At 48.5% G+C, this 13,468-nt stretch overlaps 1 protein-coding gene across 1 annotated transcript; it reads left to right on the forward strand.

Annotated features, from left to right (window-relative positions):
- The first annotated feature begins 3,586 nt into the window (after positions 1–3,586).
- Positions 3,587–8,293, forward strand: zfp64 (zinc finger protein 64 homolog (mouse)). The gene is made up of 6 exons (XM_058052069.2): positions 3,587–3,838; positions 4,090–4,251; positions 4,785–4,925; positions 5,032–5,094; positions 5,157–5,408; positions 6,228–8,293. The coding sequence occupies exons 1-6, from the start codon at positions 3,790–3,792 to the stop codon at positions 7,331–7,333; spliced, it is 1,773 nt and encodes a 590-aa protein (XP_057908052.2). The 5' UTR covers positions 3,587–3,789; the 3' UTR covers positions 7,334–8,293.
- The last annotated feature ends 5,175 nt before the right edge of the window (positions 8,294–13,468 follow it).

The following is a 13,468-nucleotide window of genomic DNA, read 5'->3' on the forward strand; positions in this document are numbered from 1 at the left end:
CATCCATCCATCCATCCACCCATCCAACCATGCATCCACCCATCCATCCATCCATCCATCCATCCAACCATCCACCCATCCAACCATCCACCCATCCATCCACTCATCCATCCACCAACCCATCCATCCATCCACCCATCCATCCATCCACCCACCCATCCACCCATCCATCCATCCATCCATCCATCCAACCATCCATCCATCCACCCATCCATCCACCCATCCATCCAACCATCCATCCATCCATCCACCAACCCATCCATCCATCCATCCATCCATCCACCAACCCATCCATCCAACCATCCATCCATCCATCCATCCACCCACCCATCCATCCAACATTTTATTTATTTTATTGAACCATATTTATTATTATAATTCTATTGACATCCTTTTTTGTTTTTCCAAAAATGTAATGCTTTATGAAATAGTATGAGACCTTTTCTAGATTTGATTTATTTGAAGTATTTGTATTATAATTTTGTTCATGTATTTATCATTTTCATATATCCTATTCCAGTCATGTTTGCTTCATCTTCATTTGCAATTTATTGATGAATGTAGCGTATGTAATCAATGTTTTATGCTTTCAAATCTTTGGATTTCTTTATTTTATTATGATTTCATTTTGGTTCTTATTAGATTTGACATGATTCCAGATTGTCGGATAAAGTCACGGATCCACGGATATCCATGGCGTACAACGCATGAAGGAACGTTACTATGGCTAGCCATGTGATGCTAAGGTGCTAGCATAGCACTTGAACGCCATGCTAGGTTAGCACAGATGCAAAACAAAGATCAATAAAAGTCATTTTATTTGAGTCCTTCCTTTTTGTACGTAGCCATCGTAATCGGGAGCCAGCTAGCGTGTCAGCTAACGTTTACGCTAACAAAGAGGGCCACACTGTCAGTGCTGCGCTCGCATAAAACAACGGCGTCATATTTCCATCACTTTCAGACGCGTCGTCGCGCTCCGTCCCTAATTGGCACCCCCGCCCCCGCCCCCGCCCCCGCCCCCCAGCCTCTCATCACAAGTCGCGCGTCGACTGTCAGGTGAGCGCTTGAAGCGTGATTTCCTTTTCCTCCTGCGGGTGACACGGCTGCGAAGACGCTGGCAGCGCCAAACAGCTTTTTTCCAACACTTGGAAACTAAATCGCTGCTGCAGCATTTTGCCGCTTTCTGTGGGAACGCCGTCACAGCACAGCGCTCCTGTCACATACACAATCTTTGACTTGCTGCCCTACAGGATCTTTGACCAACATTTTGAAACACCACACAACTCCTGTTAAATAGAGGATCCCTGACCAGTGTTGTTTCCAGTGTAGGAAAGCATCCCTGCCACATAGTTGATCTTTGATCCAGTACACTTTGGTCCATAAAAAAACAGCAGAGTATCCCATCACATATACTAGGATCTTTGACTTGCAGTAGGTGATTTTGACACAGCAGAAGATCCCTGTTATGTAGAGGATCTTTGGCCAGCATTTTTGCAATTGGTCCTTAAAAAAACAGAAGAGCACTCCTGTCATATAGAGGATCTTTGACGAGCAGGGTGCTTCTGTCATATAGAGCATCTTTGGCCAGCATATTTGCAGTTGCTCCTTAAAAAACGGAAAAGCGCACCTGTTATATAGAGGAAAAAAGAGCAGAGTGCTCCATCATATAGATGATCTTTGACTACAGTTTTCAAAAACAAGCAAGCACCCAAAAAGGGTGGCGGTATGGGGGTCGGAGGGGTGAGCGGTGGGCATCATGGCTTCCAACCCCGTGGATAACCCAGTGATAAACGGGACAGGATTTGACTGAAAAGGGCGAATGTCCCCCCCCCCCCCCCCCCCGACCCCGCCCCCCCCCGAGTGGCGGCGCTAATGAAAGCGGAGAATGGTGGTTAGAAGGTAGAAAAAGTGTCTTCTGATGAGAAATGTCAGCACTTTCCATAAATACGTCTTTGTTCCTTTTCCGTTTTGCTGAGCCGACACTTCCAAAATGTCAGCCACAACAAAGTGAATCTGCACGAGGCCTCCACACGCGCCATAAGATGACGTAGGACGCCCCCTGGTGGACGCACAGCGAACCGCGCATCGGCCCCTGCTGTGGAATCCACCATCACCCGACGGCTGGGGGCAGGAGTGGGGGCTCCTTCTTTTGCTGTGCACGAGGAGACAGACACGCGCTCAGAAGGCCTCAACGTGATGCTATCACAGCAGATCATAGCAACAATCATCTTCTGGGGGCTCGTGCCCGGGGGGCTGTGAGCAGCACCGCAACCACACGAGGGTCTTCTGATCAGATAAAAGGAATAATCCTAAAAATATGAACTTGGGTGTTTTTAAAAGGGGGGCGTGGTGTGGTTGGTGCTGTTGGGGGGCCCTTGGGTGGAGGCCGGGTGTGAGCTGGTAAAGGTGCGGGGCTAGGGCAGGAGGTGGAAAGGCGCGGCGAGTATCAGGTCCTTAACAACCAGCCGTAAAATGTCTTTTTAATGCATGATGAACGATTGAATGAATGAATGAATGAACAAATGAACGAATGAACGAATGAACGAATGAACGAATGAACGAATGAACGAATGAACGAATGAACGATTGAACGAATGAATGAACAAATGAATGAATGAACGAACGGCGGCTGCTTTCCGGGCACGCCATCTGTACGCCCTCCCCTCGCATGGAATTATTCCATCGTGGCCGTCTTTTGATTGACAGGCTGCGTGTACAGGAGGATGTTGGACGACGTCAGTACACTATTATACTGCATATACACGTGTGTGTGTGCGCGTGCACTTCCTGTTTGCCTTGAAGGATTTTGTGCTGTCTCAGCAGGCCGGGAACCAGGCCAGACGTCCCGCGTAGCAACGAGCCAGTTAAGGAGCTGCCAGGGAAAATGGCGCCGTGTGTCAGTCACGTTCACGGCTTATTCACATAAAGACGCTTTCTCCTTCGCTCGACCCAACAAGCCACTAAATTACACCCGCTGGTTGAAAGATGGCGGGCGGCCGTGCGTGCGTGCGTGCGTGCGTGCGTGCGTGTGTAAGTGCCTTGTAAGAGCAGCTGGCCATGAAATAGAGCTGCTTGGAAGCAATGGCCGCCAATTGTTGACGTTCAAACGTACAAAGATGGGAAGTTACTCACTGCTGATTCTCCATTCTTTGATTCTGTTATATCTATTTGATTAAATATGTGTATTATTATATTCATTCAATATTAAGTAACTTGCTATATATATGAATATGTTGTATTGCAAGATGAAGACGACATTTTATCACAATAAAGTTGTAATATTACACAATATTTTTGACCTATGTCATTTTACCAAAATAAAGTATTGCAAAAAAGTCAGAATTTTATGAGAATTCAGTGATGAATTAAGTTATGCATTCCATGCATAAAATGTGGTCATATTACAAAGATAAATATGTGATATAAAAAAATACATCATTGTATATTTTAAAATAATACTGAAAAAGTGACATCATTTAGTAACCAATATAATTTCCCATTCATATCTTTATTTCATTTTCGTCGCTTTTTAATTACCAACTCTACGTGACGTCACTCCAGCAACACCTCTGCGCACGCGTACCCGGCTGCCGTAAACCTGGCGTGACATGTCGCAAACCTCCTCCGAGCTGATGTTGTTGTCGCTTCGCTAGCTGTGTGTGTTTTTCGGCGTGTCTACCGCCTGAATGTCGTCGAATATTCACATTGTTTTAGCACCATGACGGAACAAGTCGTTGCCCTGACCAAAGTGTGACTCGGGTCGGGAGAAAGTGGCCAGGACATGACTTGATGTGTCGCCAAATAAGCTCCACTATGGCGGCGGCTTACGACGCAGAAGGTATGAAGAAAACAGCTTCTTCTAATACGCTTCTGCTTTCACTGCTGCTGTGTTTGTTGCTTGTGAACAAAGCAAAACCAGTGGTGTGTAGCAATATATGGAAACACTTCATTGCTTTGTACGCTCACCTGCGCAGCTTGAACAGCTTATGTACTTCCGGGTTCTTTTCCTGGCGCTAAGCCGTACGGGTAATGTAGTGCACAACCTTGACGCAACTGCTGTTCTCTAAAAGAGCGTCTTCTCCCACGCAGGACACTCTGTGGTGGTGGAGGTGAGCCCTGACATCCACATTTGTGGCTTCTGCAAGCAACAGTTCAACAACTTCCAAGTGTTTGTGGCGCACAAGCAGACTGGATGTTCTCGACAAAGCGTGAGGAGCACCTCAGCCGCCGCTGCAGCTTCCCCCCTGCCAGGTGACCTCATCGCCTCATCATCTTCTCATGTCCTTCTTAGCTCTGGTGCCCGTGTCCATCTTCTGCTTCACCTCCTACCTACATCTTGCTTACCTTGCTTCCAGTTTCTCCTCCTGCTCCTCGCCAGTCCTTTTCTCCTCTTGCCTGGTCATCCTCATCACGCTGGGTTCCTTCTGTTCTCATCCAGCTCCGCTTCCTGGTCTTCTCATTTTCCTTGCTCTTGCATGCAACATTTTCTTTTAGGCTCTACGCTTTCTCCTTTGTCCTCACGTATGGCATCATGCTCCTCGCCTTCTTCTCGTGTCCCGTTCCTTCATCTGACCGCCTTCTCAGCATTTTTACTGATTACGCTCCATTCATCATCTCATTTCCTCAGCTCTCATCTCATTCCTGAGAGCCTCACCCTCATCTTCTCGTGTTGTACTTTTGGGCCCATTCTGCTCATCTTCTGAAGCTTTTCTCCAGTTGCACTCGTCTTCTTCTCATCTCATCTTCTTCTGGCCTTCCAATGTGTGTCATTTGTCCGTGCTCAGGCTCCAGCATGGAGGTGGTCCTGGAGGAGACGTTCCAGACGTGTCTCCTGAGGGGGGTCAAGAAGATCCTCACCAAACCGCAGAAGATCAAGAAGCTGAAAGACTCGCTGACGTCCAAGAGGCACAGCTGCTGTTTCTCAGGTGGGTTTGGTGCTCATTGAAGTTGGTCGATGCCCGGTGCCATACGTGGTGCTGCTCGTGTGTTTGTAACAGCGACAGGAAGCCACGCATGTTTCCTCTTGTCCAGGCTGCACCTTTATGACGCAGTACGGCCAAAAGGACATGGAGAGACACCTGAAAACACACACAGGTACGCGCCCGCCTCGCCACCCGCCACCGTCCTTTTACTGGAGCCATCCTCTCCGCACGCAGGCGAGAAGCCCTTTGAGTGCGAGCTGTGCCACAAGCGCTTCAGCCGGCGGGACAAGCTCAACATGCACAGCCGCTCGCACACGGGCGAGAAGCCGCACAAGTGCAAGCTGTGCACGTACGCCGCGGCCGACAGCAGCAGCCTGAAGAAGCACCTGAGGATCCACTACGACGAGCGGCCCTTCAAGTGCCAGATCTGCCCCTACGCCAGCCGCAACTCCAGCCAGCTCACCGTGCACCTCCGCTCACACACCGGTAGGCCCCGCCGCCGTCCTGGCCACGCCCTCACGTGCACTAGAGTAGCCGGTGTACAGCCTGTGTAGCAGCCGAGAGTTACTGCCATGATTGTGTAAGCACTCGTGCACCTTCCGACCGTGGCGCCACTCCCGCTAGGCGAGCAGATCTTCACAATGTCAAAGTACATGTTGGAATTCGTGTTACTCCTGAGTGAACCGCACCCCCCAGTACTAGCAGCACTCGTGCATCTCAGACTGTGACGCGGCTCCCACAAGGGAAGCCGATCTTTAGAATCTCATAGTGCATCTTGGAATTGGCGTTTCTCCTGAAGTAACCGCAGCGCCACTGTGCCAGCAGCACTCATGCATCTGAGTCTGTGACGCTACCATCACCAAAGGAGCTGATGTTGAGGAAGGAACCGCAGCTCCCCCCTCCACTCATGCACCCCCACTACTGTTATCTCAACCGACTGTGTGTTGATAGCTCATCTATCCTGCTATACAAGTTGTACACAGACTACTCTACTACTCTACAGCGTATCCATGTGTACTTTCTACTGTGTTGTCCATTGACGAGATGCAACTCACAGGTGAGAAGCAGATAAGCGTGTCCTGGTGGCAGCGTCACGGCCCGCGGCTGCACGAGTGCTGCTGACACTGGAGAGCTCCGGCTCGTTGAGGACGTATTCTCTGTGAGGTGTTTCCCCTCGATGAACCGCAGCTCCCCGGCGCCAGCAGCACTTGTGCATCCTACCACCACCGTGCCGGACGGTAGACAAGACACGGTTGTACTGCGACTCAGACATCATGTAGCCTTCCTTGCCGTGTCTTGTCCAAGGTGATGCGCCCTTCCAGTGCCAGCAGTGCGACGCCAAGTTCAAGATCAACTCTGACTTGAAGCGGCACGTCCGGGTCCACTCGGGGGAGAAGCCCTACAAGTGCGACCTGTGCGAGTACCGGTGCGCCATGAAAGGTAACCTCAAGTCGCACGTTCAGATCAAACACGCCACCGAGAACTCCTTCCACTGCGCGCACTGCGACTTTAAGTGCAGCAACAAGACGGCGCTGCGTCAGCACTCGCGCCAGCACCGGCCCGTTCAGCCCGTCCAGTGCCCCAAGTGCACATACTCCTGCGCCAGCCGGGGGGCGCTCAAGGTCCACGAGAGGATCCACTCCGAGGAGCGTCCGTTCAAATGCGACTCGTGCGGCTACGCCTCCAAGCAGCGCAGCAACCTGGTCATCCACAGGAGGCGCTTCCATTCGGACGCGCCGGAGAAGGGCGGCGGGCGAGGGGTCGGCAAGAGGCCCGGCGACGACCCCCCGATGCCGGTCAGCTCTCGGTACCGGGCCAAACTGGACGCCGCTCGAGCCTTCGGCTGTGACTTGTGCAGCGCATCGTTTGTCAGGGAGGACTCGCTGAGGAGTCACAGGAAGCAGCACAGGGAAGTCCAACCCCCCCTGCAGGGCCATGTCCAGGTGGACGCCCCGGTTCCCGCTGTGCCGCCTCAGGTGGAAGTCCCGGTACAGACGGACGCATTGTCGCAACTCAAAATCATCGTCTCTTCGGCGGAGAGTCCCAACAGGATGGTTCTGTTGAGCCCAGAACACCAGGACCTGGTGGTGAACTCCATGCTGCTGGCCCCCGGGCCACCCCAAAGCGCCGAGGCCACCTTCGTGCCCCAGACGGTCCTCTTGACGCCGCTGCACGCCACCGCTGACGAACCGATGCACCAGGTCCACACGCTCCAGCCCGCCGTCGTCACGCAGGACTCAGGCGCCGGCCCGCAGACCTTCATCACCACCTGTGCAGAACTGGAGGACCTGAGCGCTTTGGTGCAGGAGGGCGGCACCGAGGTGACGGTGGTGACGGAAGGGAACGGTGCCGTGCTGACGACTACACCCGGGGGCGGCGGGGAGGGGCGAGGGCAGTGCCTTAGCATGTGACACACAAGCTAACCTTTTAGCCTTGCAGTTCCTCCATTCTTCCACCAGGGCGCAGCAGGTAGCTGGGAGACTGACGCCACTCGGCTCAGCCTTGCAAGTATTGATTGCCTTCGTGATGAATAACTCTCCTCCGGCGTGGAACGAAGCCGTGCACAAAGATGTTCCACTCGCCAAAAAGCAGCCTTTCTCTCCACGGATTGATTTTTCAATAAAGTGCCCGTTTGGCTTCGAGCGTCCCGAGTCTCTTGACTTGAGCACTTAGCGCTTCTAAGACGTCAAGGCTGCACTTGAACGCTTCACTATTGATTTCTGGTCCGGCTTTTTAGCGGACCTGCTCCCTGCAGGTGGACAGGGTTTAGTCCCGCAGGACTGCAATCTATTTGTGTCGCCATGGGGGGGGGGGTCTCATTTGCATAAGCGGAATCATGTCTTTGTTTCACCGACGCAGCGGGAACGCACCACGGTTCTGATAAAGGTGCTGCTACATGCACATTGTTCAAATATTTATTATTATTGTCAAGTCTATATATATTTATATAGCCCTTCATCACTAAAATCACTTGTCATTTAGTCAAATGTACGAAAATAAATATCAATAACAGTAAGTTTTTCATTGAATTGGAATGTTTCCACCTATTTTTGTGTGATGAACAGGAATCCTAACGACAAGTGGAAGACTTTTGTAGGTCGTGTGGATAAAACCTGTTTTAGTTTAAACAGCAGCCATTCGCCAAAGTGCTTGCAGGAGTTAAAGGCCATCACTTTCTGGAGACCCCTGCCGAGAAAAGCAAAAGGAAATGAAAGTGAAAGTATGCATTTGTATATTTTATGTATAGCTTTGCAATATTTTTGTTAAGAGCTTTCACTTAAATGTGCCGTTTACAGTTGGGAATTCCAGTACTGTACTTTGATGTAGTCTGCCTTCATTGACTTGTACAAGAAAGGCAAATAAATGGAATATCCTTCATATTCTTTCATCTTTCCAAGCCAGGTGATGCCAAACGAAGCTGTGATTATGACGACGATTTTTCTTACCGAAGACGTTAGCTAAGGAAACTGAGCCGATTGTTCGTTTTTGAGCCAAGTCGGCCGACATCTTGGTTGAGAAGTTCGGGGGGTCTTAGTCTCACGTTTAAGTGCAAGGAATGCCGACTAGGTTACTTTTGGAAAAACGGTTTCGCATTCCAGCAGCTGATATTTGGGATGAGAACCAGCTCGTTTTAGCTAGCTGGCTAACTAGCTAGCTGAGTCACTTCCTATTCCCGTGTGTGACGTCACAGCCAAGATGGCGTCGGTTGAGAAAGTCGCCGGTAAGTTATTCATCTTTGACAGCAGTATGACAAATGTTTTAGCAAGTATTTTTTCATCCTGTTTTTTTTTTATTTTTTCAAACGTTCTTTGGTGTCATGAGAACTTTAAGCTTTAATTATTATTGTAATTAACTTCATAAGATACTCATATACACATATATACAGATTTATATGGATGGTCAGCATTCCTCCATGTTTCTAGTATCGGTGTCCATTTGGCCGTACGGGTGTACTTAATGAAGTGACCTTTCTAGATGAGTGACTTTAAAGCTGCCCTGTGCGCGTGTGTGTTCCTCTTGAAGGTTGCAGCAGTTTGATATTGTTTGCCACTTCTCCACTTCCTTCCTTCCTGTGTTTGAGTGGTGGGGTCATAAATACCCCCCCATCTCCCTGCCCTCCTAAAACGGACCAACTAATTCCCACTTCCACCGGCAGCTGCTCCAAGAGGAGCGAGCTGCGCGGATGACGGTACCGTGGTGGTACCGTGGTGAAATGCCCACGGTTAGATCCCATTTCTTATCTCGGTCAATACGACAAGCGTAACGCACGCTTGGCTCGCCAGTCGCAGTCTTGGACAAATCTTCAATGGAAATAGTCTGTTCCAGGGTCAAACTGTGGCTGCTGTAAATGCTTGATTAGACGTAGAAGTAAATACATAATATATATATTTACGTATAAATAAAGGAATGAATTTCATGTTAGCTGGGAGAGGATTGTGGAGAAAAATGGTGTTGAGTGTGTGTGTGTGGGGGGGGGTGTCCCTAATGCTTCAGCCTGTTGTCCTTTGGCTTTTTCCTTTTTTAAATCTCAGGCCAGCGTGTCAGGAAGTATTACCCTGACGTCTTGTTGTTGTTGCCGCTTTAAGACTTCAACACGGCACCTTTTCCAAATCGGGGCCATTAAAGTCTTTTTATGGCCAAAGGAAGGAGTGAGTGGAGGCGGCCATTGTTTACCATCACCGCCGACACTCTTCCACTTCATGTTTACATCTAGCGCCATCCTAAAAGCTTTATGACGCGCGCAGGCTAGGTTGCACATCATACAAGCGTAAAAAGAAGTGAAGTACTGTTCATAGTCATGTCAACAGTCATGTCTGTTCCGGGGTCAAGCTGTGGCCATGCTCAAAGCTTTTTGAAGTGTCCACACAATGTTTTAGGTTACTAGAACTAATAAGTTACCAATAATAACGTCAACAAGTCAAATCATCTTCTGCTCGCCTGAAACGACTGTTATGAATTCCTCACTGGCAAAAAAAACAAAAACAAACTTTTTTTTGTTGTTGTTGCAAAAACAATGCTAGGAATTCCTGGGGTTTCAACAGATGGCTATTAGCAAGCAAAATATTGTCTTTGTTCACTCATGCCTTATCCTAGCAAAACAAACATGGCGGGAATCTGATCTTTACACATGCAAGCCATTGTGTGTGTGCGTGTGTGTGTGTGTGCGTGTGCACGTGCAAGTGTGTGTGAGGGAGATGCATGAGCGTGCACTCCGTCTGCTATATTTGCCTACCTTGCTTTTCAGTAACATGACGTTATAATTATGAGGTGAAAGGTCAACACCATGACACCAAGAGTCCTCATGATGAGATAGAACATCAAGATTATGAGATCAAAAGTCAGACTTTCAAGGTAAAAGTCCTAATTATGAGACGCAAAGTTGAAATTGTCATTATTCTGAGATAAAAAGTTGAAATTATGAGATAAAAGTAGAATTTAGGAGATAAAATGTCATTATTGTCACTCTATGATTAAAAAAAGTAAAAATATTCAAAGTGCTAATTATGGGCTGAAAAGTTGCAATGAGGAGATTAGGAAAGTCATAATTCTGAGATAAAAAGTTGACAAGACAAAATGTAATAATGAGATGATGAAGGAATGAGGAGATGGAAAAGTCATCATGCTATGGAGATGTTGTCATGGCGACGGTAAATAAGGCTAAATAAATAGGCTACTGCATATGGCTGCGGACGTCCTGGCTGGCAGGAGGCAGTTTTACACGATTGGACGGCTACGGCTAGCAACCCAAGCCATCGACCCCCACCCCCCCCACCCCTCCGCTGACGCGAGTGATATTACGTATTTGCTTGACCCGATCCTTCCCTTCACGGCCAAAAAACAAAGGTGATGTTTGCCGCCGCCTCATAACACGTCTCAAAGGGACAACAATGGATGATGAATCCTGTCAGTCACCCGAGACTTCCAGCGTGCTGGAAAGTTTCCAACAAGGACCCACACCTTGACCAAACACCCCCGCCCCAAAATAACAGCAGCTTTCTGGCCGCACGGGATCATCCTGCTCAACCCCCAACCCAACTGACCTTCCGTTTCCTATCAACTCATTTGGAGATAGAAATGTTAAAGTGTCAGCTATGAGATCAAGTGTTGACATTTCAAGATAAAAAGTCAAAATTATGACATAAAAATTGTGATTATGAGATGAGAAAGTCCGAATGATAAGATCATGAGATAAAAATGATGAGATAAAAGTAGAAATGACTAGAAGATGTCAGATAAAAGTCCAAATCCTGAGAGGAAAAGTTCCAGTTTTGGGATAAGAAAGTCCGAACTCTAAGATGAAGTCATAATTATGAGATGAAAAGTTGAAATGAGCAAATAAAAGTTGTAATAATGAGATGAAAAAGATGAGTATGAGGTAAAAAGTAGTCATTCCAAGAGAAAAGCCAATGATGACATAAAGAGTCAATCTGGTGTGAAACGTTGAGATAAAAAAGGATGATTACGGAGACCAAAGTCACAGTAGGAGATAAAAGTGGACGTTGCAAGACAAAAGCCAACGATGACAGAAAGTCACAATTATCATTTAAAAAGTACAAACTATGAGTGTTCACATGACAACATAAAAGGTGGAAACTGTTGAACGATGAGATAAGAAAGATGAGATATGAGGTATGAGGTATGAGGTATGAGGTATGAGGTATGAGATATGAGGTATGAGATATGAGATATGAGGTATGAGATATGAGATGATATGAGGTATGAGATATGAGGTATGAGGTATGAGGTATGAGGTATGAGGTATGAGGTATGAGATGAGATATGAGGTATGAGATATGAGGTATGAGGTATGAGATATGAGATATGAGGTATGAGGTATGAGATATGAGGTATGAGATATGAGGTATGAGGTATGAAATATGAGGTATGAGATATGAGGTATGAGATATGAGGTATGAGGTATGAGGTATGAGATATGAGATATAAGGTATGAGATATGAGGTATGAGGTATGAGATATGAGATATGAGATATAAGGTATGAGATATGAGGTATGAGATATGAGGTATGAGGTATGAGATATGAGATATGAGGTATGAGGTATGAGATATGAGGTATGAGATATGAGGTATGAGGTATGAAATATGAGGTATGAGATATGAGGTATGAGATATGAGGTATGAGGTATGAGGTATGAGATATGAGATATAAGGTATGAGATATGAGGTATGAGGTATGAGATATGAGATATGAGATATAAGGTATGAGATATGAGGTATGAGATATGAGGTATGAGGCATGAGATATGAGATAAAACAATTCCGAGATTAAAAAAAAATGAAGTAGAAGACAGAGTGGGGTGGGGGGGTGTCCATTTGGGGTGTTGTGGGGCTGGAATGTGTTTTATTAGCATTTGTGATTTGTCCTCCCCCAGCTATGAAGGTAAAGGGGGGGGGGTCTGGGAGTGGATGGATGCTAATCATATTTCAGCACAGGAAGTGTTTCCTAGGTGTGACGTTTGTGAAAGAAGCCATTAGCATGCACGCTCTCCATGTTAGCATAGCATTGTTAGGCTGATGGCGTCATGGGGGGGGGGGGGGGGGGTGGCTGTACATCCACTCTGGTCTACCTTCTTGTGGGCCCGCTTTGACCCATAAACAGCCGGCCGGGGGACTTCCTGTGGTCTCCACTCCAGATAATGAATGACTTGATGCCCCCCCCCCACCCCCCCATAGCCATCCTCTATTAATTACCCCCAGTAACTTGACACCTGGTGGGGAATGCTGTCAATCAGGATGAGTCTTTTCTGCTTTTAGGAAGATAAGTTGGCTACGGCCCCTGCAGATAAGATGAGGCCACCCCCCACCCCACCCCCACCCACGTGACACCCACCCTGGCTGTAGTCATCACCTGGGTTGCTTCCTTTGACACCTCAAACGGAGCTAGGAAATCCATCCCGGGCAGGAAGTCTCACTAAGCCTGGAACCAAACGTGCTGCCATGGAGGACATTTGGCCTCCGCCTTACCTTCCAGACAGGTAAGGATAGCATCTACCTACGTACCCCCCCACACCCCCCCCAATGCTCCTGGCCACCTCCCCCATCCCCCTTTCCTCTGCTTCTGCTGGCCTGCAGGAGGAGGGGTGCTCACACCCGGATGCCCAGCATGAGGGGACTACCAGGAGAGGCCCAGCATTCTTCCAAGGGTGGATCCCAGCCAGCAGGTGCTCTTCCACGCTAACTACGCCATGGAACCACCATGGAACCACCATGGAACCACCATGGAACCATGACTTCTTCTCCCTAGCGGCCACCAAAACGCTACTGGGAGGACTGGGAGGACTACCAGGACACGGCCTGCACCAGGAAGAGCATCCGGAGTCGAAGCCGAGTCTGAGATACCACATGTCAGGATGCCGTGGGGACCAACCGCATGCTGGACCGGGTCTGGAGGTCTGGGGGGCAGAACTTGGAGAAGCTGTCCACAATGGAAGGTCCGGTAACAATGTGTGACCGGGGGCGGGGGGCGGGACGAGATGGGAAGGCGTCCAGGGAGTCCGGTTCGGGGGCCTTTGGGTCTCATCTCTGC

Source organism: Doryrhamphus excisus, linkage group LG15 (genome assembly GCF_037039965.1).
Source record: "Doryrhamphus excisus strain RoL-2023G ecotype Guam linkage group LG15, RoL_Dexc_Guam_v1.1, whole genome shotgun sequence".
NCBI lineage: Eukaryota > Metazoa > Chordata > Actinopteri > Syngnathiformes > Syngnathidae > Doryrhamphus > Doryrhamphus excisus.

Excerpts from the sequence above, each read along its gene's own strand:
- zfp64 (XM_058052069.2), top strand. The coding sequence starts at position 3,790 with ATGTGTCGCCAAATAAGCTCCACTATGGCGGCGGCTTACGACGCAGAA. Across the intron at positions 3,839-4,089 it reads GGCGGCTTACGACGCAGAAG|GACACTCTGTGGTGGTGGAG; the intron begins GTATGAAGAAAA and ends TCTCCCACGCAG. Across the intron at positions 4,252-4,784 it reads TGCAGCTTCCCCCCTGCCAG|GCTCCAGCATGGAGGTGGTC; the intron begins GTGACCTCATCG and ends GTCCGTGCTCAG.